The sequence below is a fragment of the Petaurus breviceps genome, unplaced genomic scaffold, assembly GCF_028583685.1.
Source record: "Petaurus breviceps papuanus isolate PSGF00001 unplaced genomic scaffold, PetGlider_PUasm1.0 90778, whole genome shotgun sequence".
NCBI lineage: Eukaryota > Metazoa > Chordata > Mammalia > Diprotodontia > Petauridae > Petaurus > Petaurus breviceps.
This window is the reverse complement of record NW_027187343.1, coordinates 2,777,898-2,793,580: the sequence shown is the minus strand read 5'-3', so window position 1 is coordinate 2,793,580 and position 15,683 is coordinate 2,777,898. Positions and strand designations below refer to the sequence as shown.

General features: G+C 38.6%; 1 protein-coding gene across 2 annotated transcripts in view; it reads right to left on the bottom strand.

The window, feature by feature from the left end:
• SMYD3 (SET and MYND domain containing 3) overlaps positions 1–15,683 on the bottom strand; it is a 1,085,127-nt gene that overhangs the window by 878,074 nt on the left and 191,370 nt on the right. For both annotated transcript variants that reach the window (XM_069069136.1, XM_069069138.1), the window contains exon 2: positions 6,759–6,822. In XM_069069136.1, the coding sequence (XP_068925237.1) occupies positions 6,759–6,822 (64 nt within the window). The remainder of the gene's footprint in view (positions 1–6,758; positions 6,823–15,683) is intronic.

Sequence of the window (15,683 nt, the reverse complement as noted above, 5' to 3'; positions counted from 1 at the left end):
ACACACACACACACACACACACACACACACACACACACACACACACACACACATATATATCAACTTGTACAAATGAAAATGTAAGTTTTTAAGAATAGAGATCTTATCTTTCTTTCAACCCCCAGCAGCTAGCGCAGTACTTGGCAAAGAGTATATGCAGAATAAATATTTGTTGATTAATAATTTCTTCATAGAATAGCCCTAACAGACACAGTCTAGCTGAAGAACCAAAACAAATTTGAAATTCTTGAGTAATTTTCTTCAATTTTATTATAGTGCATATAGCACAGCAGATAAGAGTGCTAGGCCTGGAGTCGGGAAGACCCAAGTTCTAATTCTGCCTAAGACACTTACTAAGTGACCCTAGGCAAGTCACTTAACCTCTATTTGCCTTAGTTTCTTTGACTGTAATAAGAGCACCTATCTCACAGGACTGATGTAAAGATCTAATGAGATAATCATTGCAAAGGGCTTAGCAAAGTGCCTCACATAGAGTAGGTACTATATAAATGCTCATTTCCTTCTCCTTGCCTAATTACCTAGCAAAGAAACAAAAACTCAAACCTACAAGTATTCACAAATGAAGATGACCTCACCTCATATAAGTCTATGGGAGGCACACCTATACGTAGTTTTACTATTATTTCCATCTTTACGCAGAGAGTTTTAATCAACCATTAACCACTAGACAGGGGTGGGGAACCTGAGGCCTCGAGGTCACATGTGGCCCTCTAAGTCCTCAAATATGGCCTTTTGACTGAATCCAAACTTCACAGAACAAATCCCCTTAATAAAAGGCTTTGTTGTGTAAAACTTGGTCTCAGTCAAAAGGCCACACCTGAGGACCTAGAGGGCTATGTGTGGCCTTGAGGCTGCAGGCTCCCCACCCCTGCATTAGCCCTATATGAGGGAATGTTGTGAGACTCAAATCAAATAATGGATATAAACCATTTTACAAACTTCTAAGAACTACATAAATGGCAATTGTCATTATTATTTTTAACCTACAGACACTAGGCCTCCAGTGTGCTGACTTACTTCCCTTAGCCTTCTTTTGCTCTACTGATGAGCTCAAGCAATTTTTATAGAGCAACAAAGGGTTGGTGGTAAATGTTTAACAACCAGGCTGGGGTAAAAAAAAAAAATGCATGGACACATGCTTTTAAATTAATTATTGACACGTTCTAAAGTCTAGACAATCAACAAAATAAATCAAATCCTGATTTGTAGTATTAGTGATTTCTAAAGTATTAAAACACTCAAATTTTAATAACTGTAAGTTAGAGCTGACTCTCGCACACACCTGCTTTAAACTCTCCTCCAGTCAGAACTGTCTTCAAAATTAGATGCAAGTCAATCTTCTCTTAAGATGCTTAACACATGTGCAATTAAGTATCATTCTGAAGCAAGGCATGTAGCTACTTGTGAAGTGAACAAAAGAGTGTGGCTTCCTCCATTATTAGTGCTTGGGGTACGGTATTCTAGAAACTGACTTATTAAATCACACTGTTAAGTGCTTACTAATGTGGGATTAATTTTCTACCCATCAAAAATGAATCAAGTCATTCTACAACTAAACATAAAATGTAAACCCAAGTACATGATTCACATTTCTAAAGAGGTTTGTAATTATCAACATAAAATAGAGCCTCTCTCTGCTAATACAGTACTTTTTAAAAGTGTGTAAACTGCAATTTGAAGCAATGCCCAGCTGCTAATTTTGCTCAGCAATTAGCTCAATTAGAAGTGCACACATTAATGAATCAAATGAAATCCAGCAGAGGTGAAATAAAGCTCGTTGAATTTGATTGAAATTGGTTTGCTGACTATCACCATCATTATTTTCTCTCTTTTCTTTTTTTTTGGGGGGGGGGAGTAGAGTTGTTTGTTTGGAGGATCCCTTTCAGGCTATATCTGAAAGCTCTGAACTGTCTGATGTGATTGATCACCGCCTGTGACACACACAGTGGGACCATAAAATGGTTCTATCAACTCCTATAAACCAGGTACCTCCTTGGTTTATAGCTTCCCTTCACACAGATGAATTATCTTCATTTTAAAGAGACTGGAAATGAGGAAGGGAAGAAATATAAGGCCACTCTGGCTAAAAACTCTCTACTCCAGAGTGTCTGAGAATATAGAAAACCCAGCAAAGGTTAGCTCTGCCCCTTCAATTTCCTATAATTCAGTAACTTCCACTTTATGATGCAGGAAAAAAAAAAATCTTCCTAAGCTACCACTGGAAGCCTCAATCTGCCTTTGATAAAGTAGGTTTTCAACAAATGTTTCTCAGATGAATTTTCAAGAATATGGCAGCCACTTACATGGGAAACTGCCAGTGACTATCACCATCATTACTCTCTCTTTCTTTTCATTTTTTGGTGGGAAGAGACAGAATTCCTTTATGGTCCCACTGTGTATGTCACAAGCAGGGATCACATCAGTCAGTTCAGAGCATTCAGATATGGCCTGAAAGGAGTCCTCCAAACAAACAGCAAGAAAGTCATTGGAATGCTTTAAAAGCAAAAGGAAGAGACTCGAGATGTCCCTCTATTTTTCTTCCCTCTGGTGTAACTGAGGTCCATCAATTCATCATGTTCCCAATGAAACAAAAGGATATTGGGTCCAAGATCCAAAGATACCCTGCTCAGTATAAGCCCTGCCTTACTGGGCCTTGAAAAAACAAATCAAAGAATGGTCATAAAACTGACCCTGTGGGTGAGAGACATAGAGAGGCTGGGTGTTACAAATAGCCTCCTCTGGAGGACCTCAAATACACTGAGAATCCCATAGCCAGCTTCCCTACAATAAATGCTATACTAAACCAAACCAGCAAACCAAAGCTCTGTCCCCTAAGGTGCGAACATTATAGATTTTATGCTACCAACTCACAACTGTTATATTAATTTCCCTCCCAAGTGCTTTTGCTTCATGTTCATTACCATTCATAGCAAAGCTTGTCAGTTTAATCCTGTGTGACTTTTTAGGTATCCTCAATAATTACACTGTTTAATGCTCTACCTTTAGGTAGAGATAAACAGAGCCATTTAAATGCATTCTTCCAGGCCATCTCAGATTCCTATACATGCTTCACACAGATACACACACACATGAGCTAGTCTTATTTCATCCAGTACTATTTTTCATCTCACTTGCTACTTTCCCATTATCTTCTACAGTAAATCTGACCATGGCATTATTATGGATGCCACAGTAAACAGCTAATATATGTTGTACACACATGTGCTCTATAATGAATCAAAATGACATAGCCCTCCACCCTACCTTGCTTCCTCTACTCTTTCTAATCACATAATGGCCATTTTTCTCTATTGCTCTATAGAAAGAAAGAAGTGACATAATAAAGATGGCTTCTTCCCCAAAATGGTACAAAAAGATTCCAAATGCAACACTTTATCAAGCAAGAGATATTTATGTGGTTGCCAGAATGTGTCGGAAGTAAGGCTAAAAGGTTTGTGTTACAAATGATATGGTAATACTGTGTTCACTATATGGAGTTCTTCCTAACCTGTGATTATTACTTTAATCACCAAATTAAATTTGGCATGAAGAAAACAGGTAAGATTTCACATGGACTTACATTTCTTGATTACTTTCTATGTATATAGTTCTATTTTTTCAATAGTTCTACTTTTAAAATTCTTACCTCTCCCTCACTAAAATATATATATATATATATTTTTTTTTCCTGGCTCTATCAGAGTATAAAATCTAAAAACAAAAGACATGAGAAATGAGATGAGGGAAATATTTCAGTTATTTTTAACTTTTTATGTCTTTCCATGGGAAAAAGATAAAGTAGATGGGGTGTTTTTATTTCTTGTTTCTCCCCTTATTGAGGCCCACAAACAAGTTGGTTCTTATACCCAATCCCATTTTCTTGTGTCTGAAGACCTCTAGTGAAGGACAAGACCTCCTCACAGGGGTTAAAGTGAAGGTTCTGGGAACAAAATGAGGTTTCCAAGGAAACAGCCATTTAGATAAGAGAAGACAGAAATAGAGAAGAGAACTGGGAAGACAAAGGAAGGATGAAGTCACCTAGCAGAAAAATTTTAAAGAAAATAAGAGAAGGAAAAGAGTCCTAGAAGAAAAATCAGGCCCACAGCAACTGAAAGACCAATAAAAAGAGAGGGAATGAACTGAATATATGGCTATTATTACGTAAGGCTGGGATCAATACTGTCCCACTCAGTTCAGTCTTTATACCTTAATGGGGTGAGAAGATGTCCGAAATAATCAGTCACTCACAGGCCTTAGATAAATTATACTAAATCAGAGGCCTCAGACTAAGGGCCTCCGATTAAGAATGATGTTGCACAAACAACAAACTTGGCCACATCTCAATGATATTCTATAAATTATCAATCAATTGGAGAATTTATTTTCCTGAAATTGGAGCAAGTATGGCTTTCTAATACATCCCTGAGGAAGAACCATAAGGAGAATAGGGAGGGGGAGGAGAAGGAAGAAGAGGAGGGACAGAAAGGAGATGCTTTGGCTTTGGCCAGTTCTCTTTCCTTTCCCTCCTTTATCCAATGGAAGACCTTTCAAGCTTCAAAGGGTCCAAAGGAAGATGAATTTCCCAACTCTACATCAATAGCCTTGACACATTATGGTACTTACAAGGAGTGCAGTAAAGAAACTACATTCTGCCTTAGAGGAACTTCTTGAGTACCCCACAAATGGGAGGAAAGAACTTCCAGAAACCAGGAACAATGACTTACTCCTTTTCTACTAATCTTAAAACCACCTTCCCCTGTATTGCACATGTAATTCTGGGAGAGTATGTCATGAACCTCTAAGAGGAAGATATATTCAAACTTTTCTTAAGGCGCCACCTTAGTAAATATACCTTCCTAAAAACTATTTAAGGCTGGCTGACCAACTGATTCTCAAATGATAATCTTAGTGTGAACACCAATGGAGACATATGCCAAAGGCATTAAAGATGACTCCTGAGCCCTCCAGGGCACTGCTAAAACCTTGAGGGAGAGATATAACCATGCTCTGGGGATCTAAATCATCTATGAGAGTGGGAATTGAAGTAAGTATCCTCAGAGCTTGCATGGGCTAAAAGTAGCAACAAGGGCAATGATAACCAAGTTACAGGTTATCACAAGAGAATGAGAAAAGAAGAAGGCACTTAAGAAGAAAATACAGAACCATCTTTACAAATCATGTCAGACAAACTATAGCAATTTTAAGTCGTAAAGTAGAGCTTTACAAATTCATTCATTCTTCATTCACTCTACTGGCCAATGAATCAATCCTTAAATATTTACTAATATGTCAGGTGTCAGGAACTGTGCAAGTAGGTATATTTACAAAAACAAAATTCTCAAAGTCCCTGCCTTCATGGAATTCGCATTCTATGGTGAAAACAAAACGTACACATATGAATCAATACCAAATATGTAATCTGAGGGAGAAGCACTGGTAACTGAGAAAATCAGGAAAAAATTCATGTAGGAAGTGGAGTTTGAGCTGAACTTTGAAGGAGGCTAGAGATTTGACAAGGAAGACCAATATTGAAGAGATCATGCTCAACCACAGTCAAGTTAAAAAGCATTTATTAAGCTCCTACTATATACCATGCACTCTGCTTAAGCTCTGAGAATATAAAGAAATACAAAAAACAGTCTCTGCTGTCAAGGAGTTCACAATCTATGATGGAAACAACATGCAAACAACCGCTTACAAACAAAATATAGACAGGATAAATTGGAGATCATCTCAGAGGAAAGGCACTAAGGTTAAAGAGGATCAGTAAAAGCTTGCTAAGAGCAAGAAAGAGAGGAACTTGGTCTAGACTTGAAGAAAGCCAGAGAAAGTCATTAAGTGGAGATAAGGCTGAGAGAGTTCTTAACACGGGAGACGGCTCTTGAAAAATCTTGGAGTCTAGGGATAGAGTGTCTTCTGAGAACAACAGCAAAGGAGTCTGGGGCCAATGAATCCCAGAGTGTGGAGGGGGTAGAGAGGATCTTTGAGTTCATCTAGTCCAAAATAGTTCATTTATTCAATTCATTTAATAATCAGGAGACTGAGGCCTTAAGTGGTGGAATGGAATGAACAATGGTAAATATGGGTTTGGAGTCAAATGACATGAGATATGATAGCAAAACTCTGCTATTTAATACTTAAAAGAACCTGGGTCAACCTCTCCAGGCCTTAAGTTTATTCATTTGTAAAACTGAAGGGCTTTGATGATCTCTAAGGACCCTTCCAGGTCTAAATTCTATTTATTCCACAATCCAGGGTCACAGAGCTAACAGTCAAAAATACAGAACTAAAATTTAGCCTTAAAGAATATTCTTTCAGATAACATAACAACCTAACAAGAATATCACTGTTAAGAATTAATGTAACTTAGAATGAAGAGGAGGGAAAAAGGGCCTTACAGGTAGCAAGGAGATGCAAGAGTATATAAAAAAAGAGAAGAATGATGTAAGAGGAACAAATCACACTGAAGTAGACTTTCTAATCAAATTAAAAGAAGAGGAATTTTATTAGACAGTAATTGCATTTATTACCAAGTGATTAAGCATAAAGTTAACCAGAAAGGTCATGTTGAAAATTAATTAAATACCTTTTAAAGAGTTCCAGAACAAGTTCCAAAGAATTTAATGTACTAGAAAGGGGGACGAGATATTCATAAACCATGGGAAACAAAAAACAGAGTTAAATGTCCAAAATGCTTTGATTTTTCATGAAGAGGAGTCAAGATTTTTCAACTTTACCTGACATTGTGAGTCGCAGTATCTGGCAACTTTGCATTGAGAACATCGAAGCAGCTTTTCCTTCCTGTTTAAAAAAAAAACAAACAAAGCCTATATTAGGACATGAGGGAGCTACACATTCTCCAGTTACTTGAATATAACTCAAATGATGAAAGCAAAGTGGCACCAATCAGTCAAGGCAGTAGATCAAGACATCACTCTGTGATGTCATTGGTCCTCTTGAAAAATTTAGGATGAACACCAACAAACACAATCAGTCAGTCAATAAGCATTTCTTGAGCACCTGCTACATCCCACACACCATACTAAGCCCTGAGACTACAAAGAAAGGTAAAAGACAGCCCCTGCCTAGTTCACAGCCCAATGGGGGAAACAATAAGTAAACTACTATGTACAAAGAAGCCATAGATAGTCAACGACAGGAAGGCACCAGCATCCCTCTGACTGGCGTTCCTTTGCTTTGTCTTGCCAGGCACCAGGCCCCCATGACACTTTCCATCTTCTCTTCATGCCTCTTCAGAAAAGTGCCTTCTCCTCCCTTACTTCCAGCTCCCCTTTATCTGCCTTCTCCTATTAGGACAGAAGCTCCATTAGTGTAAGAAATGTCCTACTTGTTTTATCTGTATCTCCAGGTTCAGCAAAGTGCCTGTCGTTTCAGTCACGTCCAACTCTTCTTGACCCCCATTTGGAATTTCCTTGGCAAAGATACTGGAGTGATTGGCCCAGGGTCACGCAGTTATGAAGTATCTGAGGTTGAGTTTGAACTCGGGGCTTCTGACTCTAGGCCCAGTGCTCTTTCCACTGACCCACCAGCTGCCTCACTGCCTCTACGCATGGCATACAGTAAGCACTTAATAAATGCTTTATCTATCTATTTGAAAAACTATATTTCCTTCCTCAGAGCTCTCCTACTGGACTATTGCAATAACTCCCGCCTCTCTTCAATCTCCATACAGCTTCCAAATTTGTATTGCTGAAACACACATCTGGATACCACTTCCCTGCTTCAGGGGCTCCCTATCACCTCTAATATCAAATACAAACTTCTCTGTTCAGCATTTAAAGACCTTCATAATCTGGTTCCAGTTTTCTTCCCAGACTTATTGGACATTTTTCTTTTTTACACACTATGTGTTTCAGACAAACTAGCCTGCTGGCTTGTATAAAGGCATCCTTTGTTATACAGGATTTTCATCCCTCAATTCCCTGCCTCTGCACAGGCTGGCCATCTCCAAAGAACAGAATGCACTCCCTCCTCATCTGCCTCTTAGAATCTTTAGCCCCACCCTCCAGTTCAAAGTGTTACCTCCCATAAGAAAACTTTCCTGATCCTTGTTCTCTACCTCCCCTCCATTGCTACTGGTTCCCCTTCCAAAATGATTTTGTATTTACTTTGTAAGATTTTGTATTGGACTCATACATCTACATGCTATTTCCACCGCAAGGTTGTAAGCCCACTGAAGGCTGGAAATGTTTTGTTTTTGTCTCTGTATCCCTAGCACCTAACATAGCTCTCTTCTTGTCCTCAACATTCTAGCTCACCTAGACAGCTCACAAGTATCTCCCATCTCCAGGACTCTGTATAAATTGTTCTTCATGGCTGAAATATACTCTTTATTTATTCAAAGCACAGTTCAGGCAGTACATTTTACAGGAAGTCTTTCCAAATCTCCTAGGTGTTATTGCTTCAAATTACCTTATATTTACTTGTGTCTCTCCCCACCACAGGGCAGCTAGGTGGCACAGTGGATAGAGTGCCAGACCCGGAGTTAGGAAGACTCATATTCCTGAATTTAAATCTGACCTCAGATACTTACTAGCTGTGTGAAGTCACTTCACCCTGTTTGCCTCAGTTTCCTTGTCTGAAAAATGATATGAAGAAGGAAATGGCAAACCACTCCAGAGTCTTTACCAAGAAAACCCCAAGATAGGGTCACCAGGAGTCACACATGACAGAACAATAATTCCCCTCAATACCTCCCACGTAATGAGCCTTTTAGAGGTCAGAGACGTCTTATATTTTTTGTCAACGTATCCCAGAACTGAACTAACATTGCGTAGATACTTAGACATTTACTGAATTAAAACAAATTGAATCCCCCAAATTATGTCTCTCAAATTACTTGGATAACAGAAATAGAGAAGAAAATGTGAATTATAAAATGAAAAAATAAGGCTCAGAATGATTAAAAATTAGGCTTACTTTGGGACCATGGGGTGTGTATTCCATAATAAAACTATGATTCCCACCAGCCACAAATGCCTTTTTCACCACCATTTCTTCTTGGGAAAAAAAAAAGTTTATTTCTCTAAAAAACACAGGGGAAAATTAAAAATTCTGAAGGTAGAACTAACATGATATTTGCTGTTAATTCCAGACTTTTGTTGTCATCATCACTGTACAAGATCTTCTGATTCTCTACTCAAGCAGGTAAGTTAAGGTAAAAATGTTCGTTGTTACTTAAAAAATTCTCTCCTACAATATGAGATGAGAGAAATTATTATTAGATAATTAATTGTTAATATTGTCAAGAGGCAGGATTTCTGAAACCTTATTCTCTACTAGGCCAAGGCAGCATTTGAAAGAGGTTGACAATGATATTGGATTAGTTTTCTCCTCAATCTCTTTGAACCCCACACAGGTGAGGAAGCCTAGGTTTGGATGGGAATAAATTCTTTGATTAGATTGCCCAAGGCTGGGGGTGGTTTGGAAGTAAATGACAAAATCAAAGTTATTCCCTTAGCCTCTCATTAGAATAGGTCCACCTCACCAAGAATCACCCGACCCAGCAAAACTGAGTATAATGCTTCAGGGGAAAATATGGTCATTCAATGAAACAGAGGACTTTCAAGAATTCTTGATGAAAAAACCAGAGCTGAATAGAAAATTTGACTTTCAAATACAAGAAGCAAGAGAAGCATGAGAAGGTAAACAGGGAAAAGAAATCATAATGAACTCATTCAAGTTGAACTATTTGCATTCCTACATGGAAAAATGATCATTGTAACCCATAAGACTTTTCTCAGTATGAGGATAGTTGAAGGGAATATATGTATACATACATATAAATGTATGTATAGGAGGGTGTGTGTATAAATATATATGTGAGTGTGTGCATGTGTGTACATGTATCAAGGACACAGGGTGGGTTGAATATGAAGGGAAGATATCTTAAAAATAAAATTAAGAGATGAGAGAGGAATATACTGGGAGAAGGAGAAAGGGAGAGATAGAATAGGGTAAATTATCTCATATAAAAGAGGCAAGAGAAAACTGTTACAATGGAGGGGAAGAGCAGGAAGGTGAAAGGGAATGAGTCAACCCTACTCTCACTGAATTTGGCTTAGGGAGGGAATAACATACACGTTCAATTGGGTATCTTACCCTACAGGAAAGCAGAGGGAAAGGGGAAAAGAGGGTGAGTGAGAGAAGGGAGGGCAGATTAGGGGAGAGGGTAGTTAGAAGCAAACACTTTTGAAAAGGGACAGGGTCAAAAAAAATAGAGTAAGTGGGGGGCAGCATAGGATGGAGGGAAATATAGTTAGTCTTTCACAATACAGCTACCATGGAAATGTTTTGCGTAACTACACATGTACAACCTATATTGAATTGCTTGTCTTCCCAGTGGGAGTGGGTGAGGAGGAAAGAAGGGAAAGACTTGAACTCAAAGTTTTAAAAAACAAATGTTAATGCATGTTACAGGCAACTGGGAAATAAGATATACAGGCACTGTATACAGGCAAGAAATCCATCTTGCCCTACTAGAAAGTTGGGGGTGGGGGAGGATATAAGAGAGAACAGATTGAGGGAAGGGATATTCAGTAAGCTCGCTATTTTGGGGTGGGGTAGGGGAGAGACAGGGAGAAAAATTTGTAACTCAAAATCTTGTCAAAATGAATGCTGAAAACTAAAAATAAATAAATGAATTGGAAAAAAAACAAAAACCAAAAAATAAAAAATATTCTAAAACTATATATATATAAAAAGAATAGGTCCACCTCTCATTATAATATTTATTTTCTCTCCTTGTCAACAAATCAGTCCATTGCCTCTGTCAGGAACACCCACTCTTTTAAGGGCATATAAGTGTTGAGTGGGTTCCATGAGGGGTCTTTAGTATTCAAAAATGTCACGGACCCTTTTTATTCATTATGTTCTAGCATGATTAATAAAATGATTAATTACCCGGAAACTACATTTCTCAAACTTTTTAAATGTCACAGAGATGAGAAAGAAATCTCTCCAGAGTGAATAACATAATCAGAATAATTTGCAAAACCTCTCCTAAATGAATGTTTTAGTCAATATCCTGCCTTAGAACACAGGCCATTCCTACATCATATGTAATTGGGACAAGGGTCTTCCCAGTGGCAGCAGGCATGTCAAAAACAACACGTAGCTTTGACTCTCCCACTTCCTTTTCTGGTGACTAACTGGGGTGTGTGTTGACCCAAGCCTCAAAAAGAATCAGCAAGAGATGTGAAGGAGGTTAGCGGCTGACAGGGAGCTAGAAATCAATTCCTGTGAAAAGATGTGAATGAAATTTAAAACGACTAACTGGGCTATAATTAAGACTAGGTATTCAGTGAAGGGTCACAGTTCTTTCACAATGTCAAAACTTAGCTCAACATGCACATAAGACACTTAAGAGAGCTTCCAAAACCTCAGAACTGCCATTCTCAAAGGAAGGCCCCTAACCTTTACACTTCTGTTGTTGTTCAGTCCTGCCCCACTCTTCAAGACCCCATATGGGGTTTTCTTGGCAAAGATACTGGAATGGTTTGTCATTTCCTGCTCCAATGGCTTAAGGAAAACACAGGTTATATGACTTGACCAGAATTACACAGCAGGTGAGTATCTAAGGAGCATTTGAACTCTGACTCCAAGCCCATTGCTCTGCCCACTCTGCTGTGTCCAGCCCTTATCCTAGGGATTCCAATTCTAATAAAATCCTACTCTAGTAGGAGCAACTACATTCCATTCATAGCTTTCCTGCCCCAGGGTATAAGCATTAAGTCTCTCCCCACATAATACACCATGAGTTAGTTGCTAGCTTTGACCAACAACTTTACCAAATCCCATCACCTATGACCCCACCACCACCACCACCAACCTCCCCCACCCTTTTTCCCAGACTAGGAACCAGACTACTCAAATTATTTAGAGGAGCAGATAAGCCTCACTAAGGAACTAGGAACACTGGGTTAAGGAGGAAGGGAGATGTTGGGGCCAGCAAAGCTAGCCTATCAAATTTTAAAATGTTCTCATTACCTGCAAATTAGCATACGTGAAAAATGGGACAATTGTGGTATCTATGAATGGAATGAAAGAGTGGAGGAAATCTGACAAAAATATGCCCTTGGGGTGGGTAGGTGGCCCAGTGAATAGAGCACTGGCCCTGGAGTCAGAGGTCCTGAGTTCAAATGTGACCTCAGACACTTGACACACTTACTAGCCTGTGACCTTGGGCAAGTCACTTAAGCCCAATTGTTCAGCCTTCCCCCCCCTCCAAAAAAAATGTCCTAATTCAAAAGTTCATATACAATATCTATTTGAAAATGAACTTTTAAAACAGTTTCTAGTTACCATACTGTGATATAAATACATTAAAACATGATTTTAAGATCCTAATTTAAAAAAAAGACAAAACTAGCTTTCTTCATTTCATGATGCCAGAGGTTGTTGAAATAGCTGTTTGTATTTATGATCCTGCCATCACAGCTTCATTGCTACTCACAACCAATTAACACTGAGACCATACCAAGACAAATTCCATCATTCTAGACTCTCTTCACTAAAACACTCTGCTCTTATTAACTTGGTTCCACAATGAATGAAGTATTCCTTTTTCTTACCACTGATATACAGATTCAAGATGGCTTATGGAAAGACCACAGATAAGCATGATAAAAGTAATGCTTCATTCTCTCCCTAACTCACATACCTACAATTTGCTGCATCGATGAATTTTAACATAGAAATTGAGTAAAGCAAATAGCATGATGATTCAAAACACTTAAATAATTTACTTCCCATTTAATGTATAATATAAATTCTTTAAAATGAGTTATTCATACAGTTTTGGCTTATTTTTATGCATTAAGCTACTAAGTAATGCAAATTTAAATTTTCCAATTTTAAAAAATGATCAACTGAACCCAAGAGAAAAGATTGGATTGAAAACAGCTGGAACCAGGAAGGGGGGGAAGGGAAGAGTAGTGTGAGGGAAGAAGATACATCTCAGCCCTTAGCACAGTGCTTGGTACATAGTAGATGCTTAATAAATGTTTATTGATTAAGTGAATGAATGAATTCTACATCCCTATTCAAAACAGTCTAAGGGCAAGTGCTCATCAAGTGAAATTTTAGTGACAGGGAACAGTGAAAGGAAAAGGGAAAGTTAGATGTTATTGTAATTTAAAGGAAGTGACACAGAAATAGAAAAAGGCAGACAGATATGCCATTTTAACTGATTGACATATGGAAGACACTGGTGTATTCTGCTTGGCCCTAAAGGGCAAACCTAGAAGTAAGTGGAAGTTATAGGACGACAGATGTCAGCTGAATATATAATATAAGGAAGAACTTCCTCATAATTAGAGCTGACCAGTAATGGACTGGGTGGCCTTGTGAAGTAGTCATCTCTTTAGCATGTGAGGTATTAAAGCGGAGGTTGGAAGATCTCTGCAGATTCCTGCAGGAGGTAGGGGACATGACAAGATCATCTGCAAGAGGCCTTGCCTGTCTGTAAATTGAAGCAGTTTCCGTTAAATAAATCCAACTACAAACTCCAAAGACTACAACCCAAGTATTCAACGGCAAGGTAAGATGGGGCAGGGAAGACTGAGGTCTTCTTCTGGGTTCTCAAAAGAAAAGGAAATACTTTAAATGCTGCATTTCATATTTTCACACACTTGCCACAATCCTTCTCTTTGCAATAAGGCTCATATCAGTGTATTCCCTGGATTGGAACCCCTAAAGGAAAAGCAATAAAAAAAATTAAGGTGGTTTTATTACGAATAGGGAAATGAGATTAAATTTTTCATTAAAATACCTATGCCACTAAAAGGTATGCAACAATATTTTATTTCCTTATATTCTAGGAGATAAACAGCTTGTGTCTGAACCAGAGTATGTAGGATCTCAAGAGAAATAAATGAAAAAAGGATTTCCCGGTTATTTGTTCAAACAGTCCCTGACGTGCTACATTGGAGTATATCGATTACAGAGACAAAATTCTCTGATTGCTCAGTGTCCCAGGTACAGCAGGTCATAGTGAATGACCAAAATAAGTTTTCTTCCAATGACAGGTTATACCAGGGGTAGGGAACATGTGGCCCTCTACATCCCCAAGTGTGGTCCTTTGACTAAATACAAACTTCACAGAACAAATCCCCTTAATAAAAGGATTTGTTCTGTAAAACTTGGACTCAGTCAAAAGGCTGCACCCACAGATCTAGAAGGCCACATGTGGCCTTGAGGCCACAGGTTCCCTACCCATAGTTATGCCATGATCAATTTCACCAGCTCTCCAAAATGAGCAAAGTGTGGGAAGGAAAATAAGAATTCAGGGGGGAAAAGATGTATACAGCTACCTGGTTGGTACTGAGGGTACCCTTTAACACATATTAAACCTGAGACCTCCCTACCATTTCTGAAGAAGTTGGAGAATATGGGCATGGAACACTGCACATAATGTCAGACTTTTTTGGAGTGTTAGTTTTGCTAAACTATTTCTCTCTACCCTCTCTCCTCTTTTGATTTTCATAATTATGTCCTCTAGGAGGATACATTGGGACACACGGGTGACATAAAAACAAATAGCTATCATTAAAAGCAAAAGATGTCAATAAAAATTATTTTAAAAACATGAATCTATACACACAAACATACATCAGGTATGTGGCCAAGTTTTCCAGATAGTAAGCTAAGGTAACCAATGTCCTCTATAAAATGAGTAACCCTTCTTGAGGATCCCTCTTCAGGTCAAGAAGATCATGCTAAGATGATAACCAATGGTGAGGTAAAAAGGAAAATGTGAAATAGAATCCAGAGAAATTCTAGGTAATTCCCACCATGACAGATGCTGCCTCCTACAAAACCCATTTAAAACACCATGAAGCAAGAAGAATAATCCTATCTGTATGAGCAAAGTCTATACTATCCCCAGATTAAACAGATGATCTTAGACAGAGGGAATGGGTGGTCGCTGAATCTTCCTTTATTTTTTTTTTTTTTGCTTTTTTTGGAGGGGAGGAAGGCAGGGCAATTAGGGTTATGTGACTTGTCCAAGGTCACATGGTTATTTGAACTCAAGTCTTCCTGACTCCAGGGCCAGTGCTCTATTCACTGTGCCACCTAGCCATCCCTGAATCTTCCTTTCTTGAGATTCCTTAATTCTCCTCAAATTCATTCACTGCTCTTTCCGCCACACTCCCAATGGTTCTAGAATCATGAGATTATAGATTTTTCATAGAATTATAAGATCACAGATTTAGAATTGAAATGGACCTTGGAAGTCCCTACAGACAAGGACACTGAGGTTCAGAAATGTTAAATGACTTGGCTAGGGTCATCTAGGTAGTCAGAGACAGAAGCAGGAGCTGAATCCAGATTTTTTCTGGCTCACAGGCTAGCACTCTATACCCTACCCTACACCAAGCTGTCTCATTCAATCAGAGCCTTCTATTGTCAAAGTTGTCATGACTAACAGTGGTGGATTGAAGTGTCAAATGCCCACAGGGGTAGCAAAATTCCCAAGTAGGACATAACCCGACATAACCCATATTACAATGTAATTGGGGACAAGTTGGATGGTGCAGTGGGTAGAACACCAGTCCTGGAGTCAGGAGGACCTGAGTTCAAATCCAACCTCTGACACTTATTAGCTGGTTAAGTCATTTTCCTCAAAAAATTGGGAAACT